General features: G+C 41.3%; 1 protein-coding gene across 1 annotated transcript; it reads left to right on the top strand.

The window, feature by feature from the left end:
• Positions 1 to 289: 289 nt before the first annotated feature.
• On the top strand, positions 290 to 13,432 carry LOC124652713 (DNA polymerase delta catalytic subunit-like). The gene is made up of 30 exons (XM_047191755.1): positions 290 to 590; positions 2,281 to 2,391; positions 2,475 to 2,581; positions 2,677 to 2,836; positions 3,074 to 3,269; positions 3,351 to 3,486; positions 3,593 to 3,730; positions 3,973 to 4,050; positions 4,145 to 4,236; positions 4,967 to 5,033; positions 5,408 to 5,479; positions 6,197 to 6,283; positions 7,142 to 7,261; positions 7,338 to 7,436; positions 7,755 to 7,862; positions 7,956 to 8,051; positions 8,242 to 8,307; positions 8,424 to 8,480; positions 8,582 to 8,669; positions 8,778 to 8,857; positions 9,536 to 9,649; positions 11,668 to 11,782; positions 11,860 to 12,032; positions 12,108 to 12,179; positions 12,289 to 12,363; positions 12,449 to 12,538; positions 12,618 to 12,778; positions 12,987 to 13,060; positions 13,157 to 13,244; positions 13,345 to 13,432. Exons 1-30 carry the CDS (start codon positions 290 to 292, stop codon positions 13,430 to 13,432), a joined length of 3,309 nt encoding a protein of 1,102 aa, XP_047047711.1.
• Positions 13,433 to 14,719: the final 1,287 nt, after the last annotated feature.

The following is a 14,719-nucleotide window of genomic DNA, read 5'->3' as shown; positions in this document are numbered from 1 at the left end:
ACGAAGACCGGAACACATTTGATGTCAAAGATACAATTTGCTCTTTTTTTTTTTTTCTAAGGAAACTAGGCGCGTTCACTGTACCGCACATTTGTACATCCTTCGCCGCGCCCAAACGTTCGTTCACGTCAAGCTTCGCTTTACGTCAACGTCGCGGGTTGGCGTATTACGCCGAATCACCTCGCGTATAAACCCTACATCTCCTACAACGGCGGGAACCCCAATTCCAGTTCCCCGCCTTCCCGCCCCTCCCATTCCCCCGTCTCTCTCCCCATCCCCGGTGCCGGCGATGAGCTCAGCCGGCAAGCGGCGGGCGGCGCCCGCCGCAGCGCCCTCCGCGGCGGCGGCGAAGCGGGCCCACCCCACGCCGCCCGGCGCCTCGCAGCCGCCTCCGCCGGCTCCCGCTGCGGCGGCGGAGGAGGAGGAGGATATGATGGACGAGGACGTGTTCCTGGACGAGACTATCCTGGAGGAGGACGAGGCGGCGCTGCTGCTGCTCGACCGGGACGAGGCCCTCGCCTCCCGCCTCTCCCGCTGGAAGCGCCCCGCCCTCCCAGCCGACCTCGTCTCCGGTTGCTCCCGCTCCGTTGGTACAGCCGCCCCTTCACTCCACCCGCTCTCCTTCGATCTCCAGTCTGGGGTAGTTCACGTCTGCGTGGAAGCGCGTATCTTGGGGCGGATTGAGTGCCGTGCTTTTCAGCAACTGTCAGTTGACTGGATAGAGTTTTTTTGGGGTTCAGAATGTTGCTTTGATTAACTCGATTTGATGATGCCTGGGCTCGGGAGCTCTGGTATTCTGGTACCCCAGGCGATTTGGCGCAGATTTGTTTATATCCGAAATGTAGCGGTCCGAACTATAGAGCTTGGCGATTTAGTGCATTTTGGGCAAAATAAGTGTTCCTCTTTTATTTGTCGATGCGCCGATCAGATGAGTGAACCCTAGCAACTTGTTTTTGAGGAAGGCAGACCTTTGTAGTGGGCCTGGCGGACTGTGAAGGGTTGCTCACAAATAATTGGTTCTTCACTCGGTTGATGCATGTCAGCATGTGAGGTGATTGAATGTAAACCTGTAACTGATGAATTGTGCATCATGAGGGCAGTAGCGGAGCCTCAAAATTTGGGGAGCCCGGGCGAATCACAAGCCTAATAATGATTTTTGGGTGCAGAAGTGTCCGATGTTAAATTGAGCGCTTGTAGCAACCAGCGCATGTTTTTCTGCTTGCGCACTCACCGTAATGAAAATTAATACAGCACATAAGGGAGAATTTACTATTCTGGACTTTGTGGTATTGCCCAACAATGTAACAAAACTGGCTTTTCATTTGGTCATATGCCCACTAACATTACAGTATTAATAAGAATGTAATCAATAAAAACATGCAGAAGCCTGTAATAAAGGAGACCTAAACGTTTGAGATTAGGAGCATACCAAATTCATGTTTCTTGCCCATGGCTACTAACAAACACACTTGGCATGGTTGAGAAATTAGTGACTCAAGTTGGCCAACGAGAGCAAGATGATGTCCGCTGTGCTGCATGCTGCAGGACTATCTCTGGATTGTGGGGCAACAGGGAAGCTAGGCCCATGGCTCCACTGCCCTATCTGGCCATGACTAAGGGTGTGTGTTCGAGTGCACATGGCCTCTGTAACTCTGTCTGCCTGAAAAAACATCTGCGCAGATCAGCCTTTATGCATGTGATGGTGGAGCACTTCATGGCAGCTCGATGCTGAGCTCAGGCAGCTGCCCAGGGTTGCCGAGCCGTAGTTCCGCCCCTGTGTGTGGCTATATTCAAAGGCAGTTCTTTCTGGTTTTGGAATCAGTAGAACTTTTGCATTCCAAGAGGCACCAAATTGTCCCTGGCGTGGCTGTACTTCTGACAGTCCTCGGTGTCCTGGTTGTGTCGCTGGTAAAATGAGATGGATCTTGGAATCATTATCATATTGGAATTTGGATAGATACGTGGAACTGCATATGTGTATGATTGATTTAGTTTCTACAAACTATATAAAGCTTAAAGCTTATGAAATGAGTTCCGAAGTTGTCCGTTTCCCTTAAAACGGCTGTGAGCCTCCATATGTTTTGCACACCTTTTGTGGTTTCTATAATATGTATTCGTTACATGGGGGACAAGAAAGAGGAAATACCACGTGCAATGATTTTTGTAAGGATTGCTTGTCATAGCACAATTAGCTGCCTAGCTGTTTGGTTTAACTAAAATGGAGACAAGCTTTATGTTTTCTTATTGCTCATCTTATTCTTCTCTTGCCTTGTTATCTAGCTTTTCAGCAGCTGGATATAGATTATGTTATTGGTGAGAGCCACAAAGAGTTGCTTCCCAAATCTTCCGGCCCGGCAGCTATAATCAGGATTTTTGGTGTCACCAGAGAAGGTATTATATTTCTATGTTCAAATAAGTTTTCTTTACAATGTGGCTTCTGTTGATGTGTCAGCTTACCAATACTATGTTCTCAGGTCACAGTGTGTGCTGCCAGGTTCATGGGTTCGAACCATATTTCTACATCAGCTGCCCATCAGGCATGGGTCCTGATGATATTTCACGCTTCAAACAAATACTAGAGGTTTCTTCTATCCTGTTTTGAGTCGACCCTTATGCTCAAACAAGGTACTTCAGCAGTGCATTCTTTTCTTATACATTCTTCACAATGTACTACAGGTGAGGATGAAGGAATCAAATAGGAGTAGCAATGTGCCAAAGTTCGTGAAGAGCGTTGAACTAGTGCAGAAGCAGACAATTATGCATTACCAACCACAAAAATCTCAGTCTTTCCTGAAGATAGTAGTTACCCTACCTACGATGGTAGCTAGTTGTCGTGGTCAGTGCTAGTTTAAGAACATTACACATTTCTTTCATTATTGTCCTCACTACCTTTACTTTGTAATGAACAACCTTTATAGCCTAAGAACATTTTCAGTTATTTGGCAGTGAATTAGTATTTGATTTATGATCTTTTCTTTGTTCCCATCTTTTCTGATCATCCTAGAGGCTGTGACTAGCAGCATCATTGCATTTTTCTGGCTTACTGCAACTTGCATATGTTTTTGCATTTTAGGCATCCTTGAAAGGGGTATAACGATGGAAGGCCTTGGTTCAAAGAGTTTCCTGACATATGAAAGCAACATTCTTTTTGCCCTTCGTTTTATGATTGATTGCAACATTGTTGGTGGCAATTGGCTTGAAGTTCCTGCTGGGAAGTACAGGAAAGCAGCTCGCATCATGTCCTATTGTCAGCTGGAGTTGGATTGCCTGTATCCTCCATACTGAATTGAGCTCCTTCATCCCTATTTCTAAATCGTGATATCATATTTTTTCCTTAAGTCCACCAACAGATACTCAGATTTGGTAAGCCATGCTGCTGAAGGGGAATACTCTAAGATGGCCCCCTTTCGCATATTAAGTTTTGACATTGAATGTGCTGGTCGCAAAGGGCATTTCCCAGAACCAACTCATGATCCTGTTATTCAGGTTTATTTCATTATCTTTATATTCTGATAATTGCTTCCACGTAGTTTCAAATGCAAATTGTTCTACGTGCTTAATGTCTTGACTTGCTTTTTTTTTGATTAAATAGATAGCTAATTTGCTCACGCTTCAAGGAGAAGCCCAGCCTTTCGTACGGAATGTCATGACCCTTAAATCATGCTCTCCCATTGTTGGAGTTGATGTAATGTCATTTGACACAGAGAGAGATATTCTACTTGCTTGGAGGGTGAGTGATGCACTGATGCCTCATTTGGAGTTCACAACCTCAGTTCTTATTTGGTCAATTACTGTATATAGATATAAGCTGTATCCATGGTAATACAACATGTACTAGTTTGATGTGTTTTTTTGTATCTACAGTTTGCATTTACTTCTTTGAATTATGCTCTTCTAAACTCAAGTACTTTGTCTCATGGTAGACATGCAACTCTATTAAGAACAACCTTGTTCTTCTTTGTTCTTTTGCAGGATTTAATACGTGAGGCGGATCCTGATATTATAATCGGGTACAATATCTGCAAATTTGATCTTCCTTATCTTATTGAGGTATAAGAACTTCTGTAAAGCTTATACATTCTTAATCTTTGGCCAACCTGGCGATTTCTGTATCTTAGTATAATATGGTTTCACACATTTGCAGAGAGCTGAAGTTCTTAAGATAGTGGAGTTTCCGCTGCTTGGTCGAATCAGAAATAGTCGTGTCCGTGTCCGTGATACTACTTTCAACTCAAGGTTACTTTTTAGTGTTAGTCGTTGTGCATTTTATATTTGTTCTTTCTGGTCCATCTAGTTCGCCCATAGTGGGTTATAGCCAACTAAGTGTTCAAAATCTATAGCGGTAGTCCATTTATGGTCAAATAGCTAAGCAATAATCCGAGTTTTGTTTGGTTCTTTCCAACATGTTGCTGCTTCTTTTATGTGTTTTCCTTGTGTGCTTACATATGCAGCGTATGCTTATTTGATTCTGGTGAATGGTGATGAATAATTTCTGTTGCAGATTTAGTATTTTATGGTCTGATTTAGCTGAAAGTATGCTAACCATGCTCATTCAATGCAAACAAGGACATATCGTTCATAGTTCAGAAGTTTAGTGCCCTATAACTAGTTTTAGCAGTGTCATTTCCAGATATGTTATCCACATTTTTTCTGACGGCATAGTTTCATGGTTCATGCATAGCAGAACGCGGCTTCTGTCGCGAGGAGTAGAAACTTGATTTGTTGCTTAATGCCATTCTCTGCAATGAAGGATAATTAGGGAAATGCCATTTTAGTGTAGACTTTACAACACTTTCAATTGTTTACCCTACCTTAATCATCGCATGCTAATGCTACAAGATTTCATGACCCTGCAAGGTGCAATGACACGATTTTGCTATGTAAAACATAGCAATTAGCAAATGATGATTGAATACCTGTACAGTATTCTCATGAAAAACAAAGCTGATGATGCATTCTTGTCCAGGCAATATGGTACGCGTGAAAGTAAAGATGTAACTTTGGAGGGAAGGGTACAATTCGACCTCCTGCAGGTTGTCATCTACTGTTTTACATATTAACTAGACCCATAATCCCTCTGTTCTATAAAATAAGGTGTATATTTTTAGTCAAAAGTTAACGTCTTACAAGTTTGACTAATTATATGGAAAAAATTAAATATCTACGACACCAAATCGATATCAATAGATCGACCATCGAATGTACTTTCATAGTCTACTTAGTAAATATTTGAAATATTTTTTACTTTTGTCTAAATAATTGGTCGAACTTACATGATGTTGACTTTTGACCAAAAATATACACCTTGTTTTATGGAACAGCGGTAGTAGTTATTATTATTTTCAATTTTCGACCACATAACAGTACCTCATTATTCTCTTTATCTGTACTTTCTGCATGTGCACAGGCTATGCAAAGGGACTACAAGCTGAGTTCTTATTCATTGAACTCTGTATCTGCACATTTTCTTGGAGAACAAGTAAGTCCAATCATTTTAAGTGGCTGTAGTTTTTGTCAGCACACCCCAAAATATTTACTCATAGCCATACCATTATCATTTAAATGTGTGCTGTGGGTTTGGCCAAGGCCATGCAAGGGGTTACGACACTAGCGCCATCTTGCCCATTATTAGTCAGAAAGCATTCGGATTAGAATGTAAAGATTATCTTGTTATGGGAAGAGTTATGTTCTTAGGAATGGAGATTTATTTAATTAGGGATTAGGGAAATGGAGATACAGTTTATTAAAAAACGACGATCCTAGTCTTGTGGGACAAGCCAACTCACCCATATAAAGGTGTATCGGGTAATTCTCTAAAGCAAGAAAAATAATCAAAAGTACTCTACAGCCTCAGAGCTTCTCTTCCTTGTCGGCAACGAGCCCTGCTAGTTCTGAGGATCAGTGCCCTATCTCCGATCTTTGAACCCTTACGCTACCAAATTATGCTGCAATGGATCAAGGTTTGGAACACCTTTTGAATTGGAAATACTAAAAAAACTGAAAGTGCACTTGCTCTGTAGTTGTGATTGTGTGGTACTGGTCTGTTGGAAAATCGTCTCTTTGCTGCAAAGTGCTTACCTGATGCATGGCTTTCTTTTAAATCTTTTTTATGAACGAGTCATTTTAGTACTGTATCTCTAGTAATATTTGCATTTTATACTTTTATTTATTGTTCTGATAAAAACATTATGAGCAGAAAGAGGACGTTCACCATTCAATTATATCTGATCTTCAAAATGGGAACTCAGAGACACGAAGGCGTCTGGCAGTTTATTGCTTGAAGGTCAGCTTAATTGTCCTCAATTATCTGCTACTCCCTCTGTTCCATAATTCTTGTCGTGGTTTTAGTTCATGGAAAGGAGGGAGTATTGAACTGCTGAACTGTTAACTGAAGTATGCTGGTTTAGTTTTTTTGTTTTTTTTTTTTTTTTTTTTGAAAAGGAAACATAGCCCTGGCCTCTGCATCAAAGCGATGCACACATCCTTATTCATTGCAAAGTTATAGATTAGTTCTGGGCATTTTATTATCTCTCTCTCAAGATGTCCTTGTAGCTCCCCAGATGGGCTAGTACCAGTTCACCCAAAGGAATAATTATATATTGTTCTTGCACTTAACATCATAAAATATGTACATTGTGGTCTGTTCAGGCTTTTGGCATCATCATGAGTTTGGGATTGTAATTCTGATTCACCGAAAGCATTTTTCTTAATGTATGTAGCAGCTTGGAAGGCAATATTACTATCGTCTTAAGAGTTCCTAGTCCAGACTAAAACAAGATAATTTATGATTTTGGACAATAAAATACATGAATGCATTCTATTTATAATATTCTATTTCACCTAGGAAGTTACCTTTTATTCTTTGCATGATCACATTATGAGGTATACTTAATTTTTCCCAAGAAAATTATGTTATTCCACAATAATGAGCAACATTTAATGATTTGAAGAACGAGTGTGGCACGGGAAAATATTTGCTTTCTAACTCTGGTAAGTAGGTCTGCCGGAAGCTTAGTTTTATAAGCTAGGATGGTACTTTTGCTTAGTGTCCTGTAAAATGTTTATATTTGAGTTGATTACTATCCTTTTCTCGGAACCTGATCCTCACATACTTTAATCTTTCCCATTAACATACACACAGGATGCTTATCTTCCGCAGCGACTGTTAGATAAATTGATGTACATCTACAACTATGTAGAGATGGCGAGGGTCACAGGAGTCCCTATTTCATTTCTGCTGTCAAGGGGACAAAGCATTAAGGTGAAAACAACAGCAAATCCTGCCAATCAAAATATTTCACCCTAGCATTCTAACAAGAATTTGAATTGGTCTTTAGGTCCTCTCGCAGTTGCTCAGGAAAGCAAAACAGAGAAACCTTGTTATACCAAACATGAAAGGCCAAGGTTCTGGACAAGATACCTTTGAAGGTGCAACTGTAAGTTTTCCTACATGATCTGCATTTTCCTACCTCATTGTTTCTTTTCTGTCTTGCGGCAGCAGCTATTTACTGCACATTAAGACCCTTTACATAGCTTGCCTTGAAGTGACAGTACATATGTTTGTTTTGTATGCTAAGGAAAATTTCCAGGCTGACAACTATGCTATTACTACTAATGCAAAAGTTATTTTCGTGCACCAATTATAGATGGGAACATTCAGTTCTAAATTGGTCATGCAACGGGCAATAGTTCCATTACGGTTTTATTGTCAAATGTCATTGTTTTTCGTAATTTATATTTCCCTTCAATTTTAGGTTTTGGAGGCAAGGGCTGGATATTATGAGAAACCCATTGCAACTTTGGACTTTGCTTCTCTGTATCCATCCATCATGATGGCCCATAACCTATGCTACTGCACTTTGGTAAACACATTTTTCCCCCAATTTTTATGCTAATATCTGGGAAAACAATTTTATCTGAAAATTGGATTAACGACTATTTAAATGGTCTTTAAGGTGCCCCCTGAAGATGTCCGTAAACTCAACTTGCCTCCAGAAAGCCTCTACAAAACCCCATCTGGTGAAATATTTGTGAAACAAGAATTGCAAAAGGTAATTGTTTCCTGGCATACTTTAAATTCTTGCAATAACTTAGTCAAAGATTGATGTCTGTGTGCGTCGATTGATGCCGAGGTTACCAGCTTCATTTTCTATATATATATATATTTTCGTTGCTTCTTAGCTTGGTTAAAGGTTTTCGTGACACAAGTAGCGTGTCCTAACCAGTACTGTCCAATGTCAGGGTATACTTCCTGAAATCCTTGAAGAACTGTTGGCTGCTCGAAAAAGAGCAAAAGCAGATTTGAAGGTATGTTCCCCCATGTTATTACCCTGAAAAGATTGTAGTCAAGATCCTTTTTGTAATGCTAGAGATTCGTGCAATGCATGTCTTTGATCCTATGTGAAATTACCAATAACTTACAGGAAGCAAAGGACCCATTTGAACGCGCAGTTCTTGATGGTCGTCAGCTTGCCCTAAAGGTACCCCGTATCCTCTTCCTACCATTCTCAGTGCCCTCAAAGAGTCTTACATTAGATGTGCAGTACTTGAATCTTGACATTGTTTAATGGTTCTATTTCAGATAAGTGCAAACTCAGTTTATGGTTTTACTGGAGCTACTGTTGGTCAATTACCCTGTTTAGAGATTTCTTCTAGTGTGACAAGCTACGGTGAGGATGAATTTTGCATTTAAAATGATCCATATTTCATTGTATAGTAGCCTAACAAATTCAGATACATCTTGAATTACGAAACACTGAAGCTATTTTGTTCCACAGGTAGACAGATGATTGAGCATACAAAGAAGCTTGTTGAAGATAAATTCACAACACTTAATGGCTATGAGCATAATGCAGAGGTGAACTATTAGTTCCCGTACCTTCTGCTTATATAAACTTGAAATATTCATGTTAACTAATCTACTCAACATTACCAGGTTCAAGCCTTTCTACCTATTTAACATGTGATACCTCAGATATTAATTCATTAGAGCTTCTATATCGGATTCGAACTGATTAGTTATGTCTGCACACTCACTTGCTTAGCACTTAAGTCTTTGCCACTTGATGTCTTACTGACTTGTGGACTGGGCCATCTCAGTGAGACATGGAGTGGCAAATCCTTCCCACAAATGGAGTGTCAAAGCTGCACAACATTAGTTTCGGCTAGATGTCAGCAGAACATAGTGCCAAAATTATTTTGTGACATCCCTGCAAAGCTGGCAGTTTTGTAAAACTTCACGTGTCAGTGACATGTGGGATCTGGACCCACATGCCATTCTCACAGCTGGTTGCAGTTACATGGTTCTGATTTTTCCAAATTTATATGCGGCATGCTGAGGACCTTCTTCAAGTGATATCTTGCTCCAATACATTCGATCACTGCAGTGTATATATCAGCATAATAATCACTTCCCGATACGCATACAGGACCCTTTGTTATGCTTTGATCTATATGCTTGGTGCGTTTATTTGTTAGACTTTGATACTTATCATTCATTTCTGATGGTTTGTGCAAATTCATTTGGACATTACAGGTGATTTATGGAGATACTGATTCTGTGATGGTACAGTTTGGTGTTTCTACTGTTGAGGACGCAATGAAATTGGGAAGAGAAGCTGCAGACTTTATCAGTGAAACATTTATTAAGGTGACTAGACAATTATTTCTGAATATTGTTGTTGACCTATAACCATAGCATTGTTTTGTGGGAGAATGTTGGGAAATGAATCAAATGATCCTGCAGTGTAATTCAATATTGTTATATTTCGAGAAAATGCAATCTTGCACCTCCATGCAATGACCATGACCAGCAACTGTCAGATAAACTTGGAATAGACGCCACCAAACAAACCCCGACTTAGATGCCATCCATAGAAGCAAACAGGATGGAACCCCCCCCACAGGAGAGAACCCAACTGCGAAAAAAAGCAGAATAGGGATGCTCCTGCCTCCTGCTCCGGTAAAGATAGATGACGTCTTCAACCGCTGGCCTTGCACAACTGCTGGTGCCGATGCCTTGGCACCTCTAGACACCACTTGTGCTCACTGCACCACTACACATAGCCACATTCCTTGCCCATTGCAACATGCACTAGATACCTTCAGTCAATACCCGTTGAGTGACCTCATCCAACCAAGATGACATGGCATGACATCCTCCGTACTCTGCTCATGTGCATCCACTACAGCTATATTGACAAGAAATGGGTGCACGTAGGATCTACCTGAGAGCGAAGGTGTGTGCCACTGGCCTATGTGCCAACCTAGGGTTAGTCCTCCAAGAACAAGGCCTCCAGTGAGGAAGTGATGTTGTCTGCTGTCGTCCAATCCGGAATCTCGGTTTTCACCTGGAACTATACCACGAGGGATGAAGGTGAATCTGCGTGCTCCTCGATGACACCACCAAGGAGGAAATCACGAGCGCGCCTTTGGCACCAACAAAGATCATGAAGGGCTTCCGCCTGGAGAGCTGAGCACTGAGTACCATGACCACAACTCATTAACGGCAAGCCCACAAAAAGACACAAGATCCTATCCTAGCACCGCCTGCAACCATGTCATCATGATAACCTGACGGTCGCCCCACCAAGAGAGGCCACCACAGGCTGCACATCAGGACCAGCTCAGAACAGCCATGGCGCCGCCTTTAAAAGGAGCTTGGCCATGTCTCAGCACCAGCCGACCCAGATTTGCTTCAAGGATGCCCAGATCTGCGGTATGATGCCGGCGCACAGGGAAGGCGAAAGCTAGCCACACAAAGCCAGGTGCTGCTAGGCAAGGGGTCAAGGCACGTGTCATGGAATACCCCTGGCACGTTGCTGACTACCTCATCAATGTACCAACCGATGCCTGCCTACTACCGGAGGCTGGGCCACCCATGCACAGCTAGCCAAGCTAGCCACCTTGCCAGGCACACCTCCAACATTGACTACCAGCACCCTTCTCCCACCAGCTGCCGAACAAACTAGTGCAGCCAGCCAGGCCAGCAAGGGCAGGGATGAGCAGGGGCTAGAGCCCCCAGGGATCAGTCACCCCAAGAATGAGCAGTGGGTGCTAGTCCAAATATTAAATGCAACAAAGTGAAATTTACAAACTGCCAGCTGTCCATTTTAAAATAAATGGTATGACTTTCTGACATGATGGACAATGACAAGATCATGTCTTGTAGTCCAGATGCTCCTTGCTGTTAGTATAATGATCTCCATATAAAGCGGTTCCCAAGTCTGAAACTTAAGCTCCAAGATCTTGGACAGAATGAAGGACAAATAGTCCAGTGCCCCGATTTGGACACAGGAAGAACCAGCAGACATTAGCAAAGGGATACTAGTAAAAACTAAAGAAATTGGTTGTCTGGCCTCGCTAAGTCTTTCACGTATGTTGTGATTGTTTCGTCTTGTCACCTTAACTTATTCTCTGTATGAGGTTTGACTATTTTATTCGTGGTAGGAGCAATCTTTGATCTGTATCTCACAATATCAGATCAGATTCAGGAACTACTGTGCATAAATACGTTGTCAGTGTAGCATGTTTGTTCCTGCAATAAAGTCTAGCTGAATTCAAATCCTTATCTTCCTGCTCTTAGTTTATAACAGAATTATCCAATTTAATTATTAATTAATAGCTTGAAGTTTAATATATTTGTTGATTTTGACATCTGTCTTGCAGCCCATCAAGCTAGAGTTTGAGAAAATATATTTCCCATATCTACTGATCAGCAAGAAGAGATATGCTGGTTTGTACTGGACGAATCCTGAGAAATTTGACAAAATGGATACAAAAGGTATTTTGTGTAGTACTTTTCTGATGGGTGATCCTACTTTTGTGCTTTAACATGCATTCTTCTACCTTTGCTTACAGGTATTGAAACAGTAAGAAGGGACAACTGTTTATTGGTAAAGAACCTGGTAACTGAGTGCCTTCATAAATTACTAGTGGACCGAGACATTCCTGGTGCAGTTCAATATGTCAAGAACACCATATCCGATCTATTAATGAACCGTGTGGACTTGTCACTTCTAGTTATAACGAAGGTGAATTAGTGTGCCTATTAATATCATAAAGCTTGGCATCCTCATCTGGTTACTCATAATGACTCTGATCTGCAGGGTTTGACTAAAACAGGAGAGGACTATGCTGTAAAAGCTGCCCATGTGGAGCTTGCTGAGAGGATGCGGAAGGTACCAACTGATATTCTTTGCTGAATGGTGCTTATATTTCTCCATTCCTTGTTGAGATTGGGGGCACATGACTGACATTGCTGAAATTAATTTTGTTTCTGTTGAACAGAGGGATGCTGCTACTGCACCAACTGTTGGTGACCGAGTTCCTTATGTTATAATAAAAGCAGCCAAAGGGGCAAAGGTTAACTTATGTGTATTTCTCGTGGCAGAGTTGTTTATCTTCATACTGTAGTATTGTTTTGATACATTTGTGTTTCTGCATACAGGCATATGAGAAGTCAGAAGACCCAATTTATGTACTGGATAATAACATACCAATAGATCCCCATTACTACCTTGAGAATCAAATTAGCAAAGTTTGTCCACAACACTTTCCTTGATATTCAAAGCTTCTCTTTCCGCATTTCTAATGGATTACAAAATGTTTGTTGTCAGCCACTGTTGAGAATATTTGAACCAATTCTGAAGAATGCCAGCAGAGAGCTGCTTCATGGAAGTCATACCAGAGCTGTTTCAATCTCAACTCCTTCAAATAGCGGGATAATGAAATTTGCAAAGAAACAATTGACTTGTCTTGGATGCAAAGCAGTTATAAGGTGATTCTCCTAATAAGTTACAAAAACCGTGCACTCTATTCTTCTGTTGGAGTTGTGCGCATTTGCTTTCCAATATTTAATATTGCAGTGCAGATGTACTGTAAAACAGGAGCTTTCTTTCTAATATCCTCATTCCAGCAGTAAAACCGGTTTTCTACTACCTTTTTTTAAGACACAGTTTCTTAACTGACTTATTCTCACCCTGCAGTGGTCCCAATCAAACACTTTGCTCACATTGCAAGGGAAGAGAAGCAGAGTTATACTGCAAAACCGTAGCAAATGGTATGATCTAAATCATCTGAAATGTTTCTCGGTGTGTTGAAAAGGTACCGTCCCCAAGCGTTGGATGACTGACTAGTTTATTTTTAACATCCACAGTTTCTGATCTGGAGATGCTCTTTGGGAAGCTATGGACACAGTGCCAGGAGTGTCAAGGCTCCCTGCACCAGGACGTTCTCTGCACCAGGTTTGCAAATGTTCCTTCCTTCCGCAGTTGCTTATCAACATATTCCAATCTTTGTACTTTAATGACAAGCTTAAAACTCCTGCCGGCGCTATCATTGCAGTCGGGACTGCCCCATTTTCTATCGGCGAAGGAAAGCGCAAAAGGACATGGCTGAAGCTAGAGTGCAGCTTGATCGTTGGGACTTCTGAGTCCTTAATGCTCGGATAACTTGCATGTTTTTGCTCTGCCAACTCATTCGTATGTACCAGAAAGGTGTTACTGGAGTGGCATGCTGCTTCCAGATCACGTGATTGCATCATGATGCATGATGGGCCAGGGCTACGGAGATCACAGGTTGCCCTGAGTTGGAATGTGGGCTTTCAAGTAGGCTTGGACGCTTGGCTGTACCAGAAAAAGCAGGCTTGTTGTATGGTTCGTCTGCATGTCTAGTTGGTAGGAACTTTGTATCTCCCGGCATTAACAACCCTGACAGTTTGATTGCTGCGTAGTTGAGTAGTTCGGCTGATCTACTGATGTGTAAAAGATCTGTGGGTATGTTTTTCTGTGTTGTCTTGATCCAATTAGTTTGGCAATAGATGAGAAAACTGATCATTGTACACTTCATTTCTTTTGTAATAGCTTCACATGTTTCAAATAACCTTGCTGCATTTCCAGTTGTTTTGTGGACTTGGAAAATGTCTGGAGTACTGATCCTACAAACTGCTCAGTGGGGCCAAGTCTTTTTCCTTGTTCCTCTCTGTGGGCCGGGCAGCTTCTTTTGCTCTACTATTGGCGGATGATCTGTTTTCTAGCTAGCCTGATTCCATATACAACAATTAGCAGCTGCGTTGTTGAAAGAGCAAGGAGTCCATGTGTGGTTTTTGTAATTATGCCAATCACTATGGACTAATGTTTGCATTGAGTTTTACTTATATACATTTGTTCATATCCAACGCCTAAAACACATGTTAGTTTGAAGGTTGCAAGTAGAAGCAAATGAAGAAGATCAGTGATAAAGTATGTCAAGAAGAAGATAGAGTGAGATGTCATGTGCATCTTCAAAATATCAACAATATTACTCCCTCGTTTCAGTTTCAGTTTACTAGTCCTATGCGTATCCATCAATTTGACCAACTTAACATAATATTATTATAAAAAATATACCATTAGAAACTTTAGGTTTTATACTTGCTAATGGTATATTTTTGTGTGTTATATAGTTTATATTATATAGATCAAATCGATGACATAGGTATACATATATGCCTAGTAAACTGAGATAGAGGGAGTAAGGAAAAAGAAATAACATGCATTGAAGAAGATGGAGTTTGCCATACAAATTGTGATCATGGATACGTGAAGATATGCCGAAGAAGATGCTCTCTCATGGTGGATTATGTGGGAGCAATTTTGCAAGATTTCATCAAGCAAAACACAATCAAGAAAAGTGTTCCATCTTGAAGCGGTCAAGATCTTTATAATCTAGCTCAAGTGAA

This window comes from Lolium rigidum, chromosome 5, assembly GCF_022539505.1.
Source record: "Lolium rigidum isolate FL_2022 chromosome 5, APGP_CSIRO_Lrig_0.1, whole genome shotgun sequence".
In the NCBI taxonomy this organism is placed as follows: domain Eukaryota; kingdom Viridiplantae; phylum Streptophyta; class Magnoliopsida; order Poales; family Poaceae; genus Lolium; species Lolium rigidum.
The sequence above is the reverse complement of the archived record's forward strand: the minus strand, read 5'-3'. Positions and strand labels throughout refer to the sequence as shown.